Source organism: Enoplosus armatus, chromosome 3, assembly GCF_043641665.1.
Source record: "Enoplosus armatus isolate fEnoArm2 chromosome 3, fEnoArm2.hap1, whole genome shotgun sequence".
In the NCBI taxonomy this organism is placed as follows: domain Eukaryota; kingdom Metazoa; phylum Chordata; class Actinopteri; order Centrarchiformes; family Enoplosidae; genus Enoplosus; species Enoplosus armatus.
The window spans coordinates 22,132,659-22,159,255 of record NC_092182.1 but is presented as its reverse complement, the minus strand read 5'-3'; the positions used below and the strand labels follow the sequence as shown (position 1 = coordinate 22,159,255).

The 26,597-nt window shown below is 41.6% G+C and overlaps 1 protein-coding gene across 1 annotated transcript in view; it reads left to right on the top strand.

Moving 5' to 3' along the window:
- The window catches only part of LOC139283321 (eukaryotic translation initiation factor 4 gamma 3-like), a 50,858-nt gene that overhangs the window by 15,388 nt on the left and 8,873 nt on the right, over positions 1–26,597 (top strand). Inside the window, exons 4-23 of the mRNA XM_070903319.1 lie at positions 624–656; positions 4,203–4,223; positions 6,392–6,571; positions 7,460–7,571; positions 7,819–7,921; positions 9,032–9,167; positions 10,345–10,591; positions 11,291–12,070; positions 13,395–13,483; positions 15,038–15,326; positions 15,559–15,683; positions 16,999–17,118; positions 17,789–17,944; positions 18,361–18,558; positions 19,524–19,670; positions 20,038–20,274; positions 21,886–21,990; positions 23,942–24,080; positions 24,426–24,556; positions 25,753–25,843. Coding sequence (XP_070759420.1) covers positions 624–656; positions 4,203–4,223; positions 6,392–6,571; positions 7,460–7,571; positions 7,819–7,921; positions 9,032–9,167; positions 10,345–10,591; positions 11,291–12,070; positions 13,395–13,483; positions 15,038–15,326; positions 15,559–15,683; positions 16,999–17,118; positions 17,789–17,944; positions 18,361–18,558; positions 19,524–19,670; positions 20,038–20,274; positions 21,886–21,990; positions 23,942–24,080; positions 24,426–24,556; positions 25,753–25,843 — 3,439 coding nt within the window. The remainder of the gene's footprint in view (positions 1–623; positions 657–4,202; positions 4,224–6,391; positions 6,572–7,459; positions 7,572–7,818; positions 7,922–9,031; positions 9,168–10,344; positions 10,592–11,290; positions 12,071–13,394; positions 13,484–15,037; positions 15,327–15,558; positions 15,684–16,998; positions 17,119–17,788; positions 17,945–18,360; positions 18,559–19,523; positions 19,671–20,037; positions 20,275–21,885; positions 21,991–23,941; positions 24,081–24,425; positions 24,557–25,752; positions 25,844–26,597) is intronic.

The following is a 26,597-nucleotide window of genomic DNA, read 5'->3' as shown; positions in this document are numbered from 1 at the left end:
TAAGGAAAGCCATTTTATGATAGCACCTTTTGTGAAGAACCCTCCACCACGACAAGCCTAGTAAGACATTTCCAAATATTATATTTACTTTGCCAGCATTCTCTGTACACATGCACCTAGTAAGCATTATTTATTAATCTTGCCTGGCTCCTGCCCAGCCCCCATCAGTAGAGCAAGGCTAACAAGACCTCGGTCAGTGTGTTTTCACATACATAAGTCTTGTTCCAAACTGTGTGGTTACAATGGTAAGGTTTGCCACATAAAAAAAAAGGACATTATTTTAATTCCACTACAGTTTGCGTCACAGCATAGAAATTATGTTCTTTTCTGTGTTTGACAATTTGGCATTATAATGTCCACATTGTCCTGATGCAGTTAACTCAACATATCTGGTACTTAAAGCAAGCTGTTATTTGCAAATACACACTTTGACCTGGGTCTGAGAGCTGCATCATCAATCGTGTCTTAAAAGCTTTGTTGCTCTGTGGTTTTGTACTGTATTTTCAAGCATCTGCCTTCATCGCTCATCTTATCTCTGTGTCTCTCTTATGCTCTTTCTTCTCCCTGCTTTGCCATCACTGCTTCAAATCTCCTTGCTGGACCTCTCCTCCCTCCCCCACCAGTTTGCTACGGGCCCTCGACCAACCCACCATCAGGTAATTTACCCCCGCTGAACACCCCTCCTGCTCCCCCTCTCGCATCATCATCATCAAAGCAGTTTGCTGGTACCTGCTGGCAAAGGGCTGTTTGTGGGGCGTCTGCTGTTCCTTAAAAAAGTCTCAGATTTGAAAGCCTTCAAGTATCTTGGATACAGTTAGAAAGGTTTTAATTATCATGGTATTTTTCTGAGCGTGCTGCTATTTAATCAAGATATCCAGCCAGGTGCACAGAGCTGTTTCCTGACGGGTGTGTTCTTGTACTATTCATGTTTATTTTTATGGTGAGATTGATCTTAGTTTGTTCCGAGAATTGACTCGGTATTTAATAGTCTTTATTGGGTTTAGATGTAATGAAGCGTGTGGGTGTCCTGGGTTTGGGCTCTGAGCAGAACAAGTAACCGTTTTTGCGCAGGTTGTATGCTAATGATTGTGATACTTTCAGCCTCCCTTACAGTTTATATATTTTTCTGAGAGGTGTGTAAGGCATTTAACATGATAGAATCTTGATCTTCACTATATTACAAAAGAGTATGTTTATTATAATGTATGGCCAAAATACTAATTGATGTGTTTTTCTCTTTGAAGAAAAAAAAAGAGAAGGTGAAAAATGAGGAGAAGCTACATTAGAGGATGAAATAAGTAATTTACAAGGATAAACTATGTAGTTGGTGTATAGTTAAGTTGGATGTTAAGTAGAGACCTTAGTAGAAACATTATGTACAACCAGACTAGTGTTCAAGGATAGTTTGCTGTATTGCAGATTGCTTTATGCCAGAAAACAGAAATAGGGACATTGTTATTTCTGTGCAGCTAAATCTGTCAGACTTTTTGCAGTTATGAGTCATGAGACCATGGTCTCATTTGTTTCCAGTAATTACACCAAGGTACTGGAATTAGATTGGCCATTTTATTGTTGTTTGGGTGAGAACTTTGTGGTCTAGATTTCTTGACAAACACGTCTACAAGCCAAAGTCTTAAGATGCTGATTATTATTTAAAATTGCTTTTTGAAAGCTTATATAATCAAGTGGTAATCATTGATTTTCAGGATAAAACAAGACAAAGTGATGAGGGACAGTAGCCAGTGGTCAGGTAGGCTGTAATCAAGGAAAGAGTCAGGAACAAGTGTGTGGATCGGTCCCAGTGTGTGTGTCTGTGTTCATGGCTGACACTTAAACTCTGGATCCTGTTAAGCAGATGACACTTTGTGAACCAATGTCATGAGGTTATGAAGGGCATGTTAATGTGTTCATGTCTGGCAGCACAGTATTTATGATGCTGTTTGTGTATTACCTTGTGGATGCTAAGAGTCTTAGGCCCTGTTTACACCTGGCATTAACATGTGTCTTGGGTGTGGATCCGATCACAAGTGGACAGCTGTAAGTGCAGGTGTGAATGCACACAGGACGCGTTGAGATCCGATCACTCGGACCACATTCGGAGGTGGCCTGGGCCAGATATGGCCCCATTCTATTAGCAGTGTGTATGCGAATGTGTCCTGGGCCAAATTGAAGGAGCGCCTACTCAACTGACTTCCTCTGCGTAAGTGGAAGTATGTACTCATTCGTGCAAGATATATTACAAGTGGGTCTTGGGCAATTTGGTTTGTCTGGAACACGCCAAGGAATAGACCCAGTCTGTATTGTTTTGATTTTGTCCGTGCACCAAAGATCTTATTATTATTATTATTTTAATGTCCGTCAGACTAGGCATTGCTGCCTGCCACAGGTTAAAAACAACAATGCATTTGGTCTTTGTAAATGGAAATGATGCACGTGTTTATTTATATATATAAAGCAGGGAAGTGGTCACTCGAGATGCGTTCTAATGCCAGGTGTGAACTGACATACTTAGAGCTGTCCACTTGTGATCGGATCACCCAAGATGCATGTTAATGCCATGTGTAAACAGGGCCTTCGACATGTCTGGGTGCGGACATTCAGTCCATGTGACTTCCTGTCATCTTTGTGTTTGTTGATTCATGCTGCAATGATTCACGCAGCTTCCCACTTTTAAGATTGATGTGTTATTCACACTCCAGGTACTCAAGATGTACGCTGTGTTACTTGTTGTCCAACATCCTCACCTTCTGGATGATTCTGTGTGGACACATTTCTAACAGACTATTAATAGTATGGTGTCAAAGTGTGTCGGGTGTGTTTGCCGACATTAGTGTGTACACACACACACACACTCTCACACACACACACACACACACACACACACACACACACACACACACACACACACACACACACACACACACACAGTGCATGCTCTGGCTGATACAAACTGGCGCTGGGATCTCTTGTGCCACCACGGAAGTGGAGTCGGAAAGCAGATGAAGCCGAACAGTGGCCTTTTATACCAATGGAGAAAACAGCCATTGTCCCCTTGAAACACACTCAATGCACAGTAAAGGGTACATAGAGATCAGAAAATGAATTCATTTGGCCAAAACATAAGTTTGTTGTCAAACAAGGATCATTATTTAATTTTTTTCCTCCACTTATCAGTGTAACTGACTTCTATGGATTTGGATGGAAAAGGTCCAAACCAGTGGAAATTATAGTCACCACTAAAACAAACAACTGTTGTTGTTTCCTCAAGAGTGTAAATAACTGTAGATAGTATTAATAGTTTTACCCTTGAGTGTGTCCTCTTGGAAAGAGAGAGAGAATTTATTTTATGGTTTGTCACATGTATTTGTCAGCATTTCCATCTTAACATGCGGCATACAGAACATGATCAAATAAGAAGAACAGTTACTTTGGCATCAAAATCTAGCCACTTCACAATAATCCTATATGCTGACAGTATTTCTGGTTAACATTTCACTTTGCTTACACAGAGAAAAGATAAAGATCAAGCATCAGCCTGAGTTCAGTGTGTGTGTTACTAAATTACCTCTCTGCAATACAGTGAAAACATCAGCCCACATCTCACAAGGACACAAAACATTTGTTTTTGATTTGTTCCACGTGAAGTGTGTCAGCTCCATTAGATATAAGGCTGTCTGTAACCCTCCCTGGCCCCCAGCCCTCAACATCATCTGTGTTGCTAAGTCATTGTTGCAGGTGACAACCAAGTCCCACTGGGGCTGGAAAACGCCAAGTTGGCAAAGTAGGAGGTAGACTGTCACACAGGCTCAGGCTGCACAATTTGAGAAAGGAAATACACTTGTCAGTAAAGTGTGTGTGTTTGGGTGATATAGGCTTATGTGCGTATCTGTACATGTTATGTCAGGGTGGCACATGGCCGCAAGTCAAATGCTGATGTGACATTTTGACTGACTTTTAAGCTTTTCCACTCCACTGCCCAGTCAATGATAAACCAGCCCTTATTCTATTTTTTCTATTATTATTTTAGCCAATAAAAGTGGCTCAGGACAGGAACTGTGTCGGGTAGTGGGAAATAATTGGGCAGTTTCCCGCCTTGATGTGTGGGGCTGAATGATTGCCTGCTTGTTTTTGTATTGAGGCTTCAGTCTCACCAGTACAGTCTCCCATTGGCTTTTCTCTCTTTCCTGCTTTCATTATTCAAGGGAGGATTCAGGCCCATCCAGGTAACATTTACCTCTCTGTCAAAATTCTCTTCTGACCTGCATGGCATGATGAGGATCATCCTTATATGATCCCATCCCTCCTATCTATTAACCCTGCACACCCCCTCATCTTCACTACAGTGTATGCTCGGTAGAGAGGTCTTTTGTCATCATGTTATCCCTACGTTTTGTCTTTTAGTTTGTAGAGGATCTTTACTGGACCTTTCAGTTCATCATTTTGTCATTTTTGCTCCATTCATTACTCATCTTTAATTAGCTTGCACAATTTAATGAACAGCATGCGGAATGAAAGAGACTGTATATTCCTCCCTAAGATACATGTGTTTTATTTCCTTTTATATCCAAGTGTCTGTTTATTTGTTGGAAATATGTGATGTTCAATATTTATTTTCTGGATGCCCATTGGACGTGTTGTTGTTTCAGTGATTGTTTTAAGCCTAAGTTACGAGGCGCTTTTTTTGTTGACAGTGTTGAAAAGTTGTTTTGTCTGTTGACTCTTAGTTTTTGCTTCGCCAGCAATTTCTACTGAGACCGTCTTTTGGGTAGCTGGTAATGAACAGTTTCCTGGTCGTTTCCCAGATTTCCACAGGGATATTTACAATAATGCCATTGAACCTGATTTATTATGTTAAAGGTGATTTCCCTCCTGGGTATTTTTAGACAGTTTTACAGCATTGTTTATTCTGCTCTCCTTCACTGGAGCACACTGTGACTGTGGTTGGGTATTCCCAGCTTGAGCCCTACTTGTTTGGAAGTCGGTCACAGCTGTTGGTGGTGGTCTATCTTCAGGCCCGTCCAAACACAAAGCCCGTCCAATATTAAACTTTTAACTGATTGTGACGTGCAGTATAGAAGTCATTGCAGCTGCAGTGACTACGAGTATATATTTTATCTAAGTTTTCTGTGCTCTGTGATTCACGAGAAAAGAGAGCCATGCCATGTGTCACACATTCAGTACAACTACAAGGTTGGCCGGGCTGCTCAGGCACAGAAAGAGGTATTTGAAGCCATTCAGCTGTCCAAGAGTTTTTATTTTTTACAGCTGTGGAGCCTGGTGCAGCTTATTCACAGTACAGACAGACTGGCTAAAATAAGACAAATAAAGAGCTTGAAATAGGAAAATATAAAAAAACAAGAAGTAATGAAATTTACACTTTGGCTAATCCTTTTAGTTTTCTACAGGAAACAGTAATTGGGCCCGTCTCTGCCAGTAAGCTCTGGTCTGCACTCCAAAGTTGTTGCTTATCCAACCATAGGAAACATTTATTAACAATCACCTCAGAAAATCTTCAAATTATTAATATTGATATTGTAAAAAAGTTTAGTTCATCACTTCATCATGTTTGTCTTGATAGGAAGTGGCATCAGGTGTCATTAGTGAGGGAAACCAATTGGTCTAAGTCTAAACCATACTGCAGTTAATGTGGTGATCCACCACTTCAGTAATTGTGAATAATGTCTGCTTTCCTCCCACCTTCATAATAGGAACCTTGTGAAGGTGCCTGTGATCAAGGTGATGGTGAACACAGGGCCTATTGTGAATGTCTGGAAGAACTGAGACACTCAGTGACTCACTGATTATGGTTATGTGCCATGGTTTTGTTTGATTAAATTTGATATGAATTACTTAATCATGCTTTTAAAGCTTCTGTTTAGTTGATTAGGTGATTGTAGGAGGAAACATGAAAGCCCAAAGTGTCTAAACAGAGAGTGGTGCTCCCTACTTTGTAGATGTCATTTGTCTGATTCATGTTGCACGCCAGTGACGATATAAAATCCAAACTTTAGAGATGTTCAGTAAAGCAATTCACAGAGGAGATTATGGGTTGATTATAGAGACATTTGACAGAAGCATAAAAGGGTGCATGTCTGCCTGAAAATCATTCTGCCTTTCATCCCTCAGAGTGGTTTTAATGTAATGGTCTGAATGGGCTGCAGCAATAATGAGACTTCTGAGACTCTTTTTAAGCTGCTGATAAAAACCAGGGCTGTCTCACTGTGAGAAATGTGTAGACCAAATGCTGAAGACATCTGAAAAACTGCACTTTCTTAAAAAAATGTAGATAAAGCATGGCAGCATGCTGAAATGACACTGTTGCCTCTGGGATAGTACTTAATATCTTTTGTTGTTTCTCTTTTTCTGTGTTTCTCTCACATGTTGTTTTTAGTTTTTCCAGAGGACTCAGATGCAGACTGCGAGGCCCACCATCCCTACAAACACACCCTCCATACGGCCTGGCTCACAGACTCCCACAGCGGCTGTCTACCCCACTAACCAACCAATCATGATGACTATGGCACCCATGCCTTTCCCTTCCCCACAGGCTGCACAGTACTACATCCCACAGGTGACACAGACACACTGAAGTGGTTCTTAGAATTACATTTGAAGGCCTGTGCCTCAGTTCCAGCTATAGTTATGTGTGCACATACATTTTCTAAAAGCATTGCTCTTATTTTGATATATTATTGTGAACACAGATTCTGAACATCAGAATTACACTTTGTCTTCTATTAAAATTTAGCAAAAATTTAGATTTCACATTTGTTTCTGCAGTTGTGATCCTTTTCCTTGTAGTGAATGAATACTGAGAAATTTTTCTTTGGTTTTAAGGAGTAGTTTTGGAACATTTCGGGAAATACGCTAATTCACTTTTTTGCAAGAGAGTTGGAGGAGAAGATTTATGCCTCTGTCATGTTTGTCTATTAAATATGAAGCTGCAGCCAGACACCAGTTAGTTTAGCTTTGCATAAATACTGGAAACAGGGGGAAGCAGCTAGAATCCAGAAAGATACTGCACGGTCCAGAATATAACCCCGCATAAAACAATGATATAACAAACACAGATTCTAAACATTAGCATTACCCTTTGTCTTAGGTGGAAATTGAGCAAAATCATTAAAATTTCACAGTTGCTACTGTAAAGCGCCTGCAGTTATTTTTGTTACTGTGCTGAATGACTCCAGAGAAAGTAGCGGTAGCACCTGATACTGGTTAGATTTGAATGACTACTAGAAATACAGTTCATAACACTGGTCTGGGCAGAATTTAACAGCGGGCTTATTCCTCACAGAAGGATGATTAAATCCGATCATTCAAAATAAAAATAAAAAAATAACATCACTGATCGCAAACGTGTGCAGTTGTTGAAATTATACATATTTCTTTTACAGTATCTGTCTTGTCCTCACTGATGATGTTTTAAGCTGTCTCTCTCTGTTCTATTTACTTGCAGTATCGCCACAGTACGCCCTACGTGGGACCTCCTCAGCAGTATTCTGTGCAGCCTCCAGGGTCTGGCACCTTCTATCCTGGTCCAGGGCCAGGGGAGTACCCTGCCCCATATCGTGAGTCATTATTCCAACACAGATACACATCAAGCATTATTCCCACACTCCTATCACATTTAAAATTTGATTATTTGAAATTAACCACGCAGTAGCACAAATACACACAACCTATCAGCCTTGTGTGCCTGAACGTATCAGTGTTTTACTAAAACCTGTTTTCTTCTGTTTTGTTTTATCATCCATTCAGATCCCCTCAGGTACCACCCACCTGTCTCACCCTCTGTTCCTGCTCCAGTTCCCACAGCTGGTCCACCCTACTACCCAGGACAGACTGTGTACCCCCCCTCACCCCCTATCATAGTGCCTACACCACAGCAACCTCCACCAGCCAAGCGTGAGAAGAAAACAGTGAGTATCTTAGTAGTTTTCATCACATTTGACACACTAAACCTCCACTAATAGTGCTTTTTTTTCTTCAAATTTCGAATCATTTGCTTTAATGGAAGCTTGCAAAATAATAAAGATTAAAAAAAACTTTGATGACAAAACAATGTCACCTCAAGGCTCATTTAGAAGCTTCTCTGGTCATATCTCATGATTTTATTAGATGTCACGGAAATGTTGAAATTTTCATTTTCTTCTGAGCACTTTCTCATCCATATTTGCTTGAAAGTTGAGCTTCACAGTTCAGTTTTGACTTTGGAAGCATCAGCTGACAAAACAATCTCACCTCAAAGTTCATTTAGTAGCTGTTCTGGAGCTTTCGATCATACATACACATATTCATGTGTGGGAGTTTGCCCAGTTATTCCAGTTGCTCTTTGTGTTGAGAGTGTTTCTTTGTGTTTAAAATATGTTTAATAATTTAGCATAAAATGTGGAATTATTTTACAAATTTAATGGAAAGTGAAAGTGAAATCTGTGTTGACATTGTGAATTAATGGGCTGCCACTATCAGCATATAATTTAAAACCTCCAGATAGTCAAGAAATTGAAAATAACTACATGACATGAGGTTATTGTTTGATAAAATGCACAAACCCTGTGCACAAGAAAGAAATGATATTCTGCTGCCTCTGTGACCTCTGGTGAAATACGTGATGATATTTAAGTGTCAGTGACCTGTTTTAACAACATTCATGCGAGAAGGAGGAGCCTGTGAGTCTCAGTTGGAGCATGACTCAGATGTTTCTCAAAACCAGAAGTGCACTGACACTACACTTGTATAAGTCTGGCATTTCTGGGGGGGGGTCTTATTAGTGGGTGAAGAGGCTGTGTGAAAATTGTGTTAGCCTTTGCACTGACACTTCATTTGCAGTTATATGTGGTGCTTTTTATTTTACTTGTGATAACACACCAATTTTTATTTATTATTTAGAGTATGATTTTCACTTCACGACACTCCCTTCTATCCCACAAGATGCTTTATTCCTAATTTATGCATAAAATATGGCTGAGGCAGGGTTGCTCTAAGACTTGGGTGCTTTAGTGAGGTCTTGTGTTTTTTTTGTGCCATTGTCCTCCCAGATCCGTATCCGTGACCCCAATCAGGGTGGCAGGGATATCACAGAGGAGATCATGGCAGGGGGTTCAGGGAGCAGGAATTCAACGCCTCCTGTCGGTCGCCCCTCCTCTACCCCTACACCCCCACAGGTATGGCTCTCTCACACGCTCAGCCACCAATCACCTACAGTAGTTACAGCTGAGGGTAGTGTAGCATTAAGAGCAGCTGCTTAGGCTGGAGCCTTAGCCGAGGAGAGGACAAGCATCTCATGTTGCTTTGTAGCAGTGTGAGCTCTGTGCTCTCCACCATGTGTGTGACAGACAGGACACGGCCTCTGTGTCTGTGGCAATTTATTCGGCCATCTTGCCATCTCATAAGAAATTCACGATGGCTTTCTGTCCAGAACATGCCTGTTATTTATTGCTCAGGACTTGCATTTAAAAAGAAAATCATTACATCATCTAAAAAGCACTTTTATTAGTAGTTTTATGAATGTGGTTGAATGTTTGTGTTCTACAGCTACACAAGCAGTCTTGGTTTTCCCAGTCATATGGGGACTACTGGGACTATTTAGGTCAAAAGGCCAATAGAATAATAATGAAAAACATAAAACATATGAAGAGACATGCACATGGGGCCATGACTTGAGTGAATTCACTGTAGTCTTGTTTAACAGCTGTTACAGCTTTTAATCTTACACCTGCTTCCTTCCTATCACTGATTGTATTCACCCACTATCTTTTACAGTAGATTGCATATGTACTGTCTGTATTCTCCTGCTACTTCTACAGAATCCACTCATATTCTCTTATCTATCCATCCTCTTCTTTAAAAAAAATGCATTGGCTAGATGTCAACAAGTAAAGCCTGTGGTTCTGGTCTCTTTGACCAAGAGTTCCGCTGTTAGTGGCATTGAAGCCCCTAATGCCACATTTTAACAAATGAAACGTATCGAGCCCAAATGAGACAACTTTCCTGGATTCTGAAGAAGGACATTGTGACTTCTTCCTCCCTGTGTCCTTCTGTGGATGTTAACAGTGTCTTTCCTCTCTTTCTCTGTCTTTTTGTGCCCCTTTTGATTTTATTTCTTTCTGTATCTGCCCCTTTTCTCTGCATTGTTCTGAGCCGTTCCCCTCCTTCTGCCATTCCTCCCACATTGATCTTCATTTTCTGTCTTGTTCTCCATTGCTGTCCTCTTAATCTAACCATACTGCATTGGACTCATTATTTCTGCTTAATCCTGCACTTGGGCTTGTTTGTTTATTTGTTTGTGTGCGTGCTTGCCTACATCTCTGTGCCTGTCTTTCTGGTTTTCTGTGTTGCTAGTTTTTATGGCCGCACCCTCATTATCCTCACATTTTCTACCTCAAATCGCAGCAGCTGAGCAGCAGCCAGACTCCAGAGCCACAGTCGCAGCCTCCTCAGCCACAGCAGGCCCATTCTGGAGGCTACACGTTGGAGCCCCCGCAGCCCCCGCAGCCACAGCAGCCACCGCAGCCACTGCAGCCCCCACAGCCCCAACAGCCACAGCAGCCGTTGACAAGTGGGGTTTCAGACACCAAACCAGGGCCAGGTCTGCACCAGCATCCCCTCTCTTTCTTTAAAATACATCCACAACTCCTAACAAGTAGGGGTCCCACACTCCCACACAGTCTAACCAAGACAGGTTTAACCATATTTTTATGTTCAAATTGTGGAAATATAACATTAGACCCTCAAGAAAAGTACACTAAATACTGGACTGTTTAACTGCTGTGTCATTGCCTCCTATGTCAGGCAATATCCTCTTTGGTTTTATGGCAACCCCTTATGTGGAGCAGCAGCCCCAGTAACCCTCCAGCAAGAAATCTTTTGCTCAACCAATGATTTCAACACGTTTCTTTTGTATCGCTTTGTTTTCCCAAGAACACTCGAATGCTTTCACTTTCATTTCACATACAAATCAGTGTGTAATGTCAGCAGGGCTCCCTGCTTTTCCAGTAATTAGCTGGAACATTTTAACCAGCAGTTCTTGGCATAAGTTTTGGAACCACTTCTACTTTGTGTGGACTGCACTTTTAAACTTCTACCTCCATGCAAATGTTGGAAGATTTTGTCTATCTGGTTTTTTGAGCCTGGGGCTAATTGTATTAGTATTAATGTGCTAACACAAAGCCCTGTTTCCGTCCAATAATCTTTACACACAATCTATTAAAAGAAACTGTAGTATATAATGCAAATATTACCTTTGATGATTAAATTGTGTGTTTATCTGAACTCTTCATCCTTCCAGATGATACGCCAAAACTGGAGCCAGTTGTCCAGAAGTCTTCCTCGCCTAAGCTTGTGCAGCCTGAAGCCCCTGTGGAGAGACTTGAGGCCAACACTCCTGTAACTGAGTCCTCGTCTACCGTTGAACCAGAGCTTCCTTTCCCTGCCTCGATGACTGCCCCCGCCACTCTCCCACTTTCAGTGGCCAACAAAAGTGAACGTCCCTCAGCCAGGGAGTCCACTGCTTCAGCCTCTTCTCCCTCCTCCTCAGTCGGGGAGCACAAACCCTCCTTGGCGCCACCCCTGACTCCCAACACAGACAAGCCTCTTTCAGATGCCCCACGAACTCTGGCTGCCTCGCCTGCACCGGCTCCCAAGGCTTTGAATGGCCTTGCAGACTCTGGGACTGAGCTAGACACCCCGGCTCAGGAGCCTTCTCTTCTGTCCCCAGCTGCACTCCAGCCTCAGGCCTCTGCTGCTGCTTACAGAGAGGCCTCCCCCTCTGAAACTTTGCCCTCTGATGTGAGGCCAGAGGTGCCCATTGCTGCTGCGCTCGCCCCTATGGCACCTGTGGCTGTGGTGCCAGTCACCCTGACCTCAAGCCCTGCCCCAGCTTTGCCAGTTATGCTCCCCCCTGGCCTTCCGCCTCTAGTGCAGGCCACAACAGAGGCCGACGAGCCGAGCAAGCCCTTAGACACTAAAGACCTCGTCCCCACAGTAGGGACAGAGGCACATGGAGGCATTACTGATGGCAAAACAGAGTCCCAGCAACAAGCACTCACCAGGAAGAGTCCCACTACAGGTACTGTATCTGTTAAATGTATTTCCGCCTAGATAATTTGTTTCCGTAACAAACTGTTTTAACCTGCAACAAAGGAGTAATGACTTTTTTTTGGTGACAGTCCAACCTAAAATGAGAGGCTGTTTTATGAGTACACTACTTTTATCACGGTATTATACCTAAATAGCAAAATTAAGTGGCTCTTTCATGCACTAGGGTGTTTCCTGAATACCCATACAGCACACATTGCAGATAATCTCTCATCAAGAACTATGCTGACACACTTGAGAAGGCATAGAGTAAACTCTCAGCAAGGTCAGTTATCATGCTTTCAGAAAAACCTGGAAATTATGAGACACGGAGACATGTGGTATTTTTATTTGCCAAGAAAAAAAACTACATTCAGAAGTAAGTAATGGTTAAAAAGTGGAAGTATTTTGGTGAATTTGTTTGTTTTGTGAAATGAGTGAATGAACAGCTGCTGGGTCACATGCGTGTCACACACCTGACAGACAGGTAGAACTGAAAGCTCTGTATGGTGCACTATTCACTTACTGCACACCTGTCACTATGATTACAATAGGATAAAAAAGGGATGCATCAATAGTGACCTAAAGCATGTTAAACATTATTAAGGCAGTTGTCATTCAGTGTCAGATTCAGCAAACCATCTTTAGCTAATGTGATTTGTTGTCATCTACCTCTCTTGTCTTGTCAAAGTCATGTCACTTCTTCTAGCCCTTTAAAATCTTGACTAATGTATGCTTATTAGTTTATCACATTCTTTACTGTATGAATAATAGCAATATCAATTTATGACAAGTGCCCACAAGTACAGAATTTGAAGAACTACAAGCAAGAACAGCTTATATAAGGTGTAGCAATGGACTTTTAAATGGCAGGAACCTTTATGTCTAAGGTGTGAGCTATCTCTGCTGTACCATCCGTCTATGTCATTGAAGATATCTTGGAAATCTCCTAAACAGCTATGACTTGTGGTCATAATGGTCGTGGGAAACGTACCTTTTCCCATTCATCCCTCTTTTTCTGATCTGTCAAATAGTAAATAAATAATGTTAGTTTTAGGTTCATCAGAGGTGGGTGAGGTTTAACACATTGGGACTATGTAGACGTCATAGTTAAGTTTGTTCAAGTAACTGAAACTACACAAGTAAGTGTGGTTTCAAGTGTTTTATGTCATTGACAACCATAATCATCTGCTACCCATCGTAAGTTTAAACAAATTTTAAAAATGTATTTGCCAGGACTTTAAACACAAATACATTGTGGTTCCATTGACTAGCTGTGGCTGATTACATGTTCCTGCATTTGTATTTCCCTACAGTAAGTCAGACTGCTTCTGCTATACCAAAGACCTGGAGGAAACCAAATGAAGGGATCTCTGCTGGAGACGTACCTCAAAAGGAGGACGAGGTAAGAAAAAAAAAAGAGGAAGAAGGGGAAACAAGACTGAACCAGCTCTAGCGAGTATTCAAAGTCCTATACATGCATTGAATTTAAATCATCTTAAAGTTTAGATATATCTGCCATCAAATGTTATGTGTACATTGTCCCTTCCTTTTGTCACCTTTTTTGAATGGCTGGTATCTCATTTAGGAACTAGACATTTCAAAACGTCTACAGAGTTTCAAAGGATCGGGACAGAGAGGGTGAGAGAGAAGAGGAAAGGGACAATGTGGGCAATAGGTCAAGTGGAAAATGTTTCCACATGTGTGGTGGGGGAAGCAGACATTAATGACTTTGGGGTGTTGTTATCGGTCGAGTACAACAGCAAGGAGTTATCCATCATCTTCATTGCTCACCCAGCCCACTGTATATAAAACCAGCTCGGTCCCACTCTCGTTTCCTCTCCTTTATTGTTTTGTTCTGGGCTTGTAGCTGTGGGAGAATTTTCACACCACCAAATACCGACTGGTGTTATAGACTTTTAAATGGCTTATTTTAGGCTACATTGAACAAGCGCTGAGTGAAGAAGAAATGTTATTTCATGCAGAAACACACATCTCACAAACGTTTTAACATACAAACAAATTCCGCCCACATTTTAATATCTTGGACATAAAAAAGTTATTTTCAATTCAGCTCCTGAATTCAGACCCTGTATCTAATAAAACGTTAATACAAGTGTCACAATTTTAATTTATATTGAAGACAAAGTGGCTATAGAGTGAAAGTATTACCACATTGACATAGTCGTTTTTCTTCAAAACCCAATTCTTTGCCATAATCTAGTTGAAATCACAATCATCCTGCTCCACGAGTCAGAAGACTTGAAGTTGCTGTTACTTTTTGAATAGAGTGTTTCGCTGAGATGAAAAATCACATACAGGAGTGTCCTGGCCAAGATCGCACTTAAAGCTCGTACCATGAAGCATGAATTACATCAAAGCGATAGATACAATATGACAATAACCCCCTTTTTTTTTTTTACTGTGCGTAAATGATGATTTATGTATAGATAATGTTTTAGATAATAATAGTTAAATGACAGAGGGCTGATGTAGAGGAAATCATACCAGCATAGGCTGTCCACTCTATGGACTATTGTGCTCCTGTTTTTCCCCTTTTCTGTCTTTTGTTTGTACCTGACCCATTGTGCCCTCTCTGCATTTCATCATCTCTCATTCATCCCTGAGTCCCCTGCCTTCTCTCTGTTTTTATTCATTCATCCCTCATTTTCCACTGCATTTATTCCCCTTTATCCGTCGATCCATTTCACCCCGTCTGCAGATGACCTCCTTACAGCGCTGTAACTGATAATTATAGACTGTGATATGTGGAGAAAAATGTGATGCTACTGGTTTTTAAATGTGAACTGTCAAATATGTTTTTTGTTTTATACTTTAAATCCCCAGCAAGAGAGCTACACGACATCTATTAGGAGTTTGTTCTAATGCTAAATGATGATAAAGCAGGCCAAAATGCTTACCGACAAAGTATTGAAAACTGAATCCTACCTCCACACAGGACGAACCCAGGCCAGTGGATCAGCCTGCCAGAGACCAGGCCCTGCAGTCCGCTCCTCTGAGTAGCAGCCCGGTGCCCCTACCGCCAGTCTTCACCTCCACCCCTCCTCCAGCTCCTGCCAGCAGCCCCGAGGCTGACGGAAAGCCTGCTGCCCCAGAGGAGAACGGTGAGGCCGAGATGGAGCCCATGAGGAACGGGGCAGGCCACACTTCAGAGACGGAGAGCAGCGACAGTGGAGCCACCCCCGGAGACAAGGAGAACTCCACAGGGGCTCCTCAAGACATGGAAGGTTAGAAGGGCCCCTTTCTTCGGCTATATGTTTAAGGCTACTATAGGCTAAACTCTTATGTAAAAATACTGCAGTTTTATCAGTAGAACAATGCCTCTATGATTTCTGTGTGTTGATATGAATTTGGTTAGTGTAGCTTTTGCTTTACTCATTTTCAGTTCAGTCTTTGTTTTATTTATATTTGCTCTTTTTTTCTCTTTCCTTCCCTGTCAAACCGTGGTTGGTGGTCCAGACCTGGCCGAGCCCAATGGGAAGCGTCAGTATGACCGGGACTTCCTGTTGGGCTTCCAGTTCATGCCCGCCTGCGTACAGAAGCCTGAGGGTCTCCCACCCATCAGCGATGTGGTGCTGGACAAGGTGAATAAGCCAGATGTTGCAGATATCCCTGCATAATTAATCAGACCCCAATGTTGTTAAACCTTCCGCGTATCAAATGAAGGTGAATCATTGTCTGAGTCTGTGAATGTTATCTGTAAAGTCTGTTTCCTTAGCAGACAACCAACAACCTCAGGAGGTCCTTCTCTAAATGAATCTTTGTCCATTATGGCCACAGTGTCAGTCTATATCAATATAGACTGACATTGTGGCCATAATGGACAATTATAAAAAGAAATGCACATATGTGTTAGAGCTGAAATAATAAGTTGGTCAACAGAAAATAAACTGGTAGTAATTTTCATAATCAGTCTTTTAAGTCAATTATGAAACAAAAATGCTGCAAAATTCTGTGGATCCAGCTTCTCAAATGTAAAGATTTGCATTTTTCTGTTTGTATCATTGTAAATTTAATGTCAGAGCAATTAGAAAATCTCACCTCAGGCTCTGGGAAATTGTGATGAGCATTATTCATAATTTTCAACTAGTTTTAAAGACTTTAGTTTTTAAATGATAGATTGTATGAATCAATAATGAAAACAGTCATTAGTTGAAGCCCTCGTTTTGAATAAACTTCTTGAAACAGGGCTCCTTATCTTTAGCTCATAGCAACAGACAGTATTTTAGTCATTGCCTTATTTTGTTAGATTGTGTGCACTGGATCAAAGATGCACCGCAGAGAGTTTGGTTCGTTCCTCTGATCCACACATACGTTTGGGTGGAGCATATGGCCCGCTGAAATGCTGTTTTGATTAAAATCACATTGCTATTATGTCACACTTGGCAGTGTTAAGAGGACATGCCCCTCCCCCACTTCTCCAAAAAGAACAACCCGACCGGCGAACAGTTGATGTGCAGTCCCATAGCCTCATTTTCTCTGAGGGAGAAAGTGAAATCTCACTGGGAAAGAGTCGAGAGGAAGTCAAGGACAGCTGAAAGACAAAGAGCTGGATTTGTTCTTCTCTCCTCCCCCACAACTATCTCGCTCTCTCCTGCGTTCCTTTCTTCCTTCCCTTCCACATCTGGTTCTGACTTCTCTCACTGAATGGCCCGCTGAACCCGCCAAGCATAATTTATCACCAAAACACTAAAAATACATAAACCAAAAGCTGGTAATGTAGTAGTCATTTACAACAGGTCACCTTTAAGGGACCACTGGGTTAGAAATGCACACACACACTTGCCAGGCAGACTCCGTTTACCCTGTTGCCACTATTATGAGGGGATCACTGCTCCCCCTGCTGTTCAGCTCATGGTTTGTGTGTGTGATGTATTGTGCATGTTATGTCTCGTACAGATTAACCAAAACAAGTTGCCATCTCGAGTGGTGGATTCCAGGGCAATTTCCAGAGGACCTGATTTCACACCTGCCTTTGCAGATTTTGGCAGGCAGATGACCGGAGGACGAGGCGCTGCAGTGAGTCACACGTGTTCGCACACACATACAAGCTGCCACAATCATTCATAAAGTCACACACACTCATTCAGTTCCTGCTTTCTGTTTCCTCTCAACACACAATTTGTCCTCGTGTTTAATAGATAACTTGCTGCTTTTAAGAGGGGAAAAATGAAATCGATGCTACACATATTTCAAACTTTTCCATTACAGTCGTGGGATAATGGGATACAGTTTTAGGTACTTGGTTCCAGTTGGTTTCAGCCGACATCCATAAATGTTCAGTGGCTGATTCAACACAGACAATCTCCAATATACCACTCCAAAGTGCAATGCAACACTGTTTTACCATTGTCAAAGTCCAGATTTGTTTGATTACAATTAACCTACTCAAGTACTGCAACACATTAGAGTGTTTCTGTTATTCTAGACAAAGCAGGCTCAGTGATATGGCTCTGCTCAAGTTGAGCTGATTTCATATTTCACAATGTAATGAGCGGAGGCTTTAGAGAGTTTAGAGTCATGTTGCTTTTATGTCATGTTTTTGGTTATATTTTGTTTTTCATTACAGATTAAACTATAATAGACAATGTGCTATTGTGAGTGGTTAAAAGAAAAATCATCTAGTTGGCAACTTGCAGTGACCAGGAATATTGACATGCTGAAGTCTAATCTTTCATTGCATTCACAGCTGATAAACATTGGGGCACGGCGGCCTCCGCCCAGGAAGATCATTATGAACGTGTCGGTGAATGATGAAATTCAGCTGAAAAAATCAGAGAATGCCTGGAAACCTGGTATGAAGAGGGAGGGCCCTGCAGAGGACCCTGAGATGATAAAAACACAGGTAGGGCCAAATATGCACACAGAAATGATCCACAAAAGTGGAGCTGACTATTAAAAAGCAGCAGATATCAGCGCCAGACTATTGTTAATTAATCATAAAATCCACTTTATTAAAGCTCTGAATTATTGAAATTTATACTAAATCAATTGTTTGGTCTAATTCTGGAAAAACTGGAAAACCAAAATGAGAGTTTTGTTATTATTACTTAGTAAATTATTGAACCTACCACAGAATGAAATGACTTCACATAATAAACACACAGTTATGAGGAAAAGCATGCATATGCACAGAAAATGGTGTCTTTATCAAAAACTACCAATAATAGCAAGCCCTGTAACTAAGTTAGTTTGTCCAAATACAGTGATTGATTGATGAGCCCCTGTGATTAACTACCTTGTATGGTTGATTCCCCTCAGGATCTCTTCAGGAAGGTACGCAGCATCCTAAACAAGCTGACGCCTCAGAAGTTCAACCAGCTGATGAAGCAGGTGACGGACCTGACCATCGACACAGAAGAGAGGCTCAAAGGGGTCATTGACCTGGTCTTTGAGAAGGCCATCGATGAGCCCAGCTTCTCTGTGGCTTATGGAAACATGTGCCGCTGCCTCGCCACGGTAAGCAGGTCACTGTGTCGGTCAGACTGGAAGAATTGTGTCAACTTCAGGGTAGAGAAGCTGGCTGTTTGTGAGGTTAATGGTTTAAATTATTCAACTGATCTAGAAGATCTTGACGGGGGAAGTGAATTTTTGATTCCTCAAAAATATGTTCCATTTACCAGACGGACAAACATGACATGAGAATTCTAGTACAACTATAAGTAAAATCTTCTGAATTCCACAGGCTGTGACTGTTTTACTGTTGTCATGACCGGCTCATAGGGCCCTGGCAAATAAGGGAGAGGCACCAAAAATGCCCACCAATTACACAAACCTGCAAGAGAGGAGTGAACAAGGCACAACCAAACAGGGCCGTCACACTGTAGGGGTGTGTGCATCCTAACTGAAACTAATCCAATTTGCATCTCAATGTACAGTCAACAACTCGCTAAATGTTTAAGCTGCAAACAGATCGATGGGTTTAGATTCAGCTCTGCCTCGACGCGATATAATGCTACACAATACAACACAGTTCAATACAGCGTGATGATATACTGTGAACATTTGCATTTTCTGATGACTTGCAGGAAGAAATCATAAGATGTGCACACCCACTATCTTCAGTAGTGGGAGATGAAAAGAAGACTGCTGTTACACTGTTTGGAATTAAATTTGGTCGGTAGTGAAACATGAAATAAGTCATCTCTTCTTTTTTTTTTCTTTCAAATGGGTTGCGATTCATTAAAAATGCATTTCTGCAATGTGGGAGAAACATTTAAAAAAAAACAATAGCTATCAGTTGGTCTCCCTAACTGTAGCATGCATACATATAGAGCTATAAGGCTCCACACATGGACCTGTGGCCTTGTCTGCTGGACACCCGAGTCACCATTAAACCTTTTTAAAGGGTTAGTTCGTCACTTAACTTGTCTTTATACTTCTGTTTCTTTACTATATCTTCTATGTCTACTGTTCATGTACAGCTCAAAGTGCCCATGACTGACAAACCCAACAGCACAGTGAACTTTCGCAAGCTGCTGCTAAACCGCTGCCAGAAGGAGTTTGAGAAAGACAAGGTGGACGATGTGGTGTTTGAGAGGAAGCAGAAAGAGCTGGACTCTGCTGCATCGGTATGTGGTCCATGAATTACTCAAGTGTGACACCCGATTTCATGCTGTACCAAAGCTTTTTTTATTTTATTTTTTTTAAACACAGTAGCAAGACATATAGACATACACATTACATGGAACAACCTTATACAGAGATCTCAGGACTTGGATACATTGCACGGATCAGGGAGTACACAGCTAAAGCAAAGCCGTAAAATACCCAGGAGAGAGCGTTAGACATCCATGGGGCCAGTGGAAGGATGTGGATGCAGGAAGGATGCATTTTTAATATGGGGGAAGAGAATGAAACTGGCTCAACAGTGGCAAAGAGGTTTTGTGAATATCTTCCAGGGCAAGTATTTGTTTAATTTTTCCTTGGTCCCCTCAGGCAACGGAGCGTGAGCGGCTTCAGGAAGAGCTGGAGGAAGACAAGGACAAAGCCCGGCGGCGTTCCATCGGCAACATCAAGTTCATCGGCGAGCTCTTCAAGCTCAAGATGTTGACGGAGGCCATCATGCACGACTGCGTTGTCAAGCTGCTGAAGAACCATGACGAGGAGTCTTTGGAGTGCCTGTGCAGGCTGCTCACCACCATCGGCAAGGACCTCGACTTTGAGAAGGCAAAGGTGAGGCGGAGAAGAAAGTTGATTTCATTAAGAAGCGCAACATTTTGGGAAATGTGCTTGTTAATATGTTTGTAGCTTAGCTTCGCTTAGCATAAGAGGTGATGGTAGGCGGATTTTGTTACCCTTGGACAGAGCCAAGCTAGCTGTTTCCAATCTTTGTGCCAAACTAAGCTAACTGATGACTGTAGCTTCAGTCTGTACAGTCACAAGAGTGGTATCAATGTTCTCATCTCAGTCTCTGCAAGAAAGCAAATAAGCGTATTTCCCAAAATGCCAAACTATTACTTTTTTATTTGCAACAAACTAGCTTCATTGTGGAAAGGGCTACACAATGGATTAAAAAATATATTAAAATCAGAACGGGGACCACTGTGATTTCAATTCACTGTATACTGAGACTGTAGTGGCTAAAGCCGTGCAGAAGCTCTGGTATGTAAATGATATGTAAAAAATTTTTTTTACTATTGAAATTAAAATGGCTCATGGTTGTGGATGTGGCTGTCACTTGAAGTTGTGTTGTCATACATACTAGCACAACCTCAAGGCTGTGGGTTTGTTGTGCTACACAAAGTCTGTTTGTTCATAACCGGGGTAAGACCTTGAAGAGGCCGATGTCTTGTCTGGCTGCAGTGAAAACTCAGAAATGAAGGTGAAGTAATACAGACCTTGTTTGCAGGGATGTAGTCATAAGATGAACAGTTAGTCACCAGCGTTTTGACGTCAGCACAGTACGCCTCTGCTAACATGCCACCTAGATAGGTTCCTCTGCATTGGTTGGTTTCTTGGCAAATTAGGTGATTGTGGAGGTGATTTCGGATGTACAGCAACACAGTTTTGAGAGACATGAAAGAGAAAGTTCTGGTGCGATTCGATCCCACACCAGCTGGGCTACATTCAGCTCCAGAGGCAGAGGCGAAACTGTTTATGTAGGTTATGAGGAAACAGGAATATCCCCACAGTGTCCCCACAGAGGATGCTCTGCTTTGTTCTGTCTGACTGGCTCTCCTGTAGTCATCAGTGACTCCCAGCTGGACACAGCGAGAGTCCCCAGATGCTTGGAGAGACATATCTGACCTGAGGGCCACTCTGCTGTCTCTCTCCCTGCTGTATTGTGATGTGTGGTTTGATCTTCATCATCTACCAGTCACCCTGCAAAGGGAAAGCCCTCTGACAAGCAGGGAAACTGCTATGAACTCAGCATAAAAACCTAATGCTGCTTTGTTTCCTTTTCTGTTTGCTACTGAAGGATATTTACACTGTTTACCAACATAAAAGTGCAGTTTGTGTACATTACATTCTACAGAATGTGGTCATAAATTATCCATCTTGTCCTTCAGAAGAGTTTCATCATGTTTAATGTGGTAGTTTTCTGAACACGTTTTAATGTCGGGCCATTACGGTGAAATGGATATTGGTTATTACAGTTTTCGTTCTGCTGTCTCCCAAAAATGTTCCGATTTAATCTTAGGCGGTCTGGACAATGAACTGAACAATGGGTTAGTTTTAGTGAAATAATGTGGAAATCCCTGAAATCTGCTGCGCAGTAGACTGACAAGAGAAATGGAGAAACTAACCTTAGTCTCTTAATTTAACCTCTCTCTCTTTCCTCAGCCTCGGATGGATCAGTATTTCAATCAGATGGAAAAAATCGTCAAGGAGAGAAAGACGTCATCTCGGATACGGTTTATGTTACAGGACATTATAGACCTGAGATTGGTGAGTGTGTGGCAGTGACATTTGTTTTATCTGCACAATTGTAGAAAGTCCAGAATCTTGCCCCATTTTCAAAGTAGCTCTGGTTCACAGTGAATTTTCCGACAGAGGTTTATTTCATTGATCTTTCTGACCTTCTGGAAAATGATATTGGATATGCTGGTCATATTCTGCTAAATGGATATCTATTACTGCTCTTGTTATTGAATTTGAACACATTTTAAGAAAGAGTGATGGGAAAATTCACTGTGGAACAGAGGCAAACCTGGACCTGAAGCACATAAACTACCTCTACATGTATGTGCTTCATAACTGAGGTGCTGATCACCTCTTACTGCTGATAACACATGATAAAGTTTTTAATTATGGCACCATGGACTCCAGACTACAACACGATTGACTGGGTTGTCAGGGCTGTCATCATTATGCATATATAACAAATACCGATTATCTCATACAGCTGTGGACTGTCAGTACTGCTACATAGCTGCCTGTGCTTCTTGACATTAGCCTCCGCTATTGAGCTAGCTTTTGCTACGAGGCTACGTTTTGAGACAAACCACAAAATGTAGAATCCGCACACTGATTAGTCCTCTCATGGCTTCACCTCTTGAGAGTCTAATCAGTCTTTCGTCAACAAACACAGTGAGCTCAGATGAGTGTGTAGAGTCGTTTTACACTCCTTCCCTCTTGTGGATTGGATTGCTAGATTCACCGTGAGATATCCAGAGCCAGCTAGCCACGCTGCGTCATGACAGTCCTGTAAACTGTGGCTGGTGCACATGTAGTGCAAATGTTCGTGTCACAGTTAACACAACGGTCATGACTGAAGATGGCTAATGTACAGTATCATCTATGTCATGTTTTGACTGAAAATAATCTTTTTAGTTCATTTATGATAAGTAAATTTCCATGTTGTAGACATATTATAAATTGGGCAAAAATAAAAAATACTAACTAATCGAATTAATTAGATTTATTGCCCCCTGCCTTAGGTCAGATACATGATGGTCTGCCTTGCATTTTAGTGCTAGTGATGAAACCTGTGATGACACCTACATATATGTTTACATACACAATGTCACCACTAATTTCAACCATGTGTAGTCTGTCACTAATATATTTTGACTCTTGCACCTATATGTCAGTTTATACAGTCATCTACATTATATACGTACACACACACACACACACAGTCTATTATCTGCTGTTCTTCTCCTCAATCTGTTGTAGTAATTTGTTTGTTTAGTTGTTTTAAGCTCTTCACATCTGATGTATTGTTTTCTTTATGTAATAAATAATAACAAATAGATAAATAGTTGCAGGCACATAAACATTTTCTGGGCTCACAACAGTGGCAGAAACAAAAATAAACACTTAGAGGAAGAGACACAAACAAGGAGCAAATGACTGAACATGACAGGTTTCATGTCAGGCTTTTCCAATAGAGAGACGTCTGCATTGATTAAACTGTGATAAGTCTTACCTAACAAAAGCTGTTTGAATCAATGTCACTGTCTTCTACAAGATGCTGGAAACACAGATTCAAGCCCTGCTGTGCTGCGCTCCTGTCAAATTTGAAATTCAAATGAGGGAGGCTACTTAGGCGGTGCAAGGACCCACTTTGTTAAAAACAAAACCTCCATATCCAGCATCGTGGAATGGCTCAAATGTTAATGACAAACATAGGATTGTAACGCAAGTTAAAACTGGTAGCCTTGTTAACACATCTGTCAGGATATTCCTATGTGGTTGACAACATCTTATATCTGAACTGATATATGTGCTATGATAAAACCCACCCATACTGTTCAGATATTTAAGAAAATGATCTTTGCTGTTTATTTAAAAATGGCTCAGATCAAGAAAAAAAGAAACCAGTTTGAAAGTACTGAATCTGACACTACAGCTTGATTCACCTCTGAGGTCATTGTGGTTCTCGTTATGCTTTCAGCACAACTGGGTGTCCAGGAGAGCCGACCAGGGCCCGAAAACCATCGAGCAGATCCACAAGGAGGCGAAGATTGAAGAGCAAGAGGAGCAGAGAAAAGTGCACCAGCAGCTGCTCTCCAAGGACAGCAAGAGACGGCCAGGTCAGGCCTGCAGTCCAAATCCTCTTTAAGGCTTAGAGTCACATCGGCATAGCTACAGTGACTCAGGAAGCCTGCTAGCATACATGCAGATTTCCTGTTCCTATAGCCTGCAGAGACGCTATTGTGCCCAACAGCAGACAGGAAGCCCCCTACTCCCTCCCATCTGTTAGCTAGCCTATAATATTTCATCATGTATAGCAGAAACAGTCAAACGTGTCACTCTGTCAGCCCCTTTCACAGTCTTTTGACTTGAATTAATGAAAATACTGTTTGATTTCCACTGAACTACTTAAACCTGTATTTGGCCTACCTGTGTGTGTGGGTGGGTCTGTTTTGGCCTCGTAGATCCAAGAGATCAGAGAGAACAGAGAGAACAGAGGGATCAGCGCATGCAGAGAGAAGAGACCTGGAACACTGTGCCCATGACGAAGAACAGCAGGACCATCGACCCCACCAAGATCCCAAAGATCTCCAAGGTGACACACGCTGCGTCCTTACACCCACGATTTTCCCTTTCAACTAAGGGTGCTTTCATACTGGTAGTTGGGTTCAGGTGGTCCAGACCAAGAGGGGAAATAAATGACGAGAGTTTGATTGACATCTTTCACAGCCAGCCTGACCAAACCAAACGGGTTAGGTGTGAAAGCATCTCGTCAATCAAATGCCTTACAAGAGTTTAATTAAATAATGCATCACAGTCAATGTTCTGTGACATCAGGAACATCAGGACTAATGATTAGAAACTGATCATGGATCCATACTTGACCAAAGACATTTTCTGAGTCTGATGAATCTGCAGGCTGTTTTGTACACTGAGTCTTGGCTGAATATTGTCAGGTGTGCATTGTAATTTAGTTAAATTGGTGAGGTTGTTCTTCGTGTCGTGGCAAGTTTGTCTCGCGGTCGTTAAGTGTTTTTCCACGTCAGTCGAAGCTCCTTCATCGGTGGCTGCTGTTCTTTTGGTAGAAAGTTTATGTTTACACATCACCAAAAGGAATCCTGCGGCTCATCATGTGTACACATACACTGTCCCTGCCCTCATCTGATCTACATTATTGTGGTTTATGTTCAGTAGTACACAGGACTACCCCTGCTGGATTCATGAGGTACTGCTGTGTAAATAAAATAAATAAATAGCATGTTTGGGTGTTTCTTCAGAGCTTCCCCTGCTGGAGGAATCCTGCCATGTTCTCAGTGTTTAGTCATACCAGGAAAACACTCATTTTACTGATTCTTTCGGACAATTCATGTAATATACTACATGTTATACACTGTATTGTGTGTGCTACTTGTCCTTGAATAGTATCCTCAATCAAAGGCTTTAACCAGTGCCTTCTTGAGACCCTGAATACAAATAAACTGGTGTAAAAGAAGAATTTAGTACATGAAAAGCAAGCAGGGTTATTGAGCAAGTAATGTGCATTAGGGAGTCATTTGTCAGCAGATTGTTAGGGTCAGGTAACACATGCATGTTAGCGTCTACCCTGATTGATGAGTATTATTTTTCTCTCTGCTGCGCGTTCTGGCAGCTCAGAGCGTTGAAGTAACCATCATGTACTTGTAAGTTAAAGTCTGGGTCATTTCTCTTGTTAAATGTTGTCCTCGTTTACCTATTGCTGTCAGTTTTCCGTGTGTGCTTGCAACTTATTCTTAAATTATCCTCTCTCCGCAGCCTCAGATGGATGAGAAGATCCAGTTGGGCCCCCGAGCTCAAGTCACGTGGGTGAAGGGCAGCAGTGGAGGAGCCAAGGCCAGTGACTCAGGTAAGAAGACACGTATTAACTGACCCATGACCACTGTGGGTTGAAACGTTGCATGAGCAGGAGTTGGCGATATTATACAGAACTGAAAAGGCACAAGCACATTTCATCTTGTGTCTCAGAGGCCCATTCATGGTAGCAAAACTGATTCAGAGGTGGAACTCTAATCTTCCAAACCTTTTTCTTTCTTTTTCTTTTTTTTTTATCCTTCAGCACTCGGATTTCACTTGTTGACTGATTGACATTACACATCAGGATCTGAGTTGTAACAATTATAAACGTCATTGAAATAATCATAGATGTTCCATCTAGATTAGATGGCAAGAGATGAAATAACACCGACCCAAACTGAGTGTCGAAAATCAGGTGTGATGGTCAGATTATAGCTGCACCTAGCTCCTTGTCCAAATGGAGCATCTAAGGATAGAGACTGTTGTATGCTGTATAGTTTATAAAGCCCCTTGATGCAAAATTGTGATATTGGGCTGTAAAAATAAAATGTACTTGACTTGATTTGAAGCACAAATGACCAACATTCACATCCTCTTCACACAGTGATTGGATTGATGGTTTCTGAAAGTCCCCAAATTCCACTGTCTTAAAAGTGTTTCTGATCGACCATCCAGCAAGCTCTTCTTTTTTCTCCCTTTTGATCAGCATTGAATGTTGTATTTTCTTCCTTCTTGACATATTGGTTTTCTGTATACTGCATATACAGTGACACTCTTGTGAATTATTTGATCATTTCCCTTGGTTT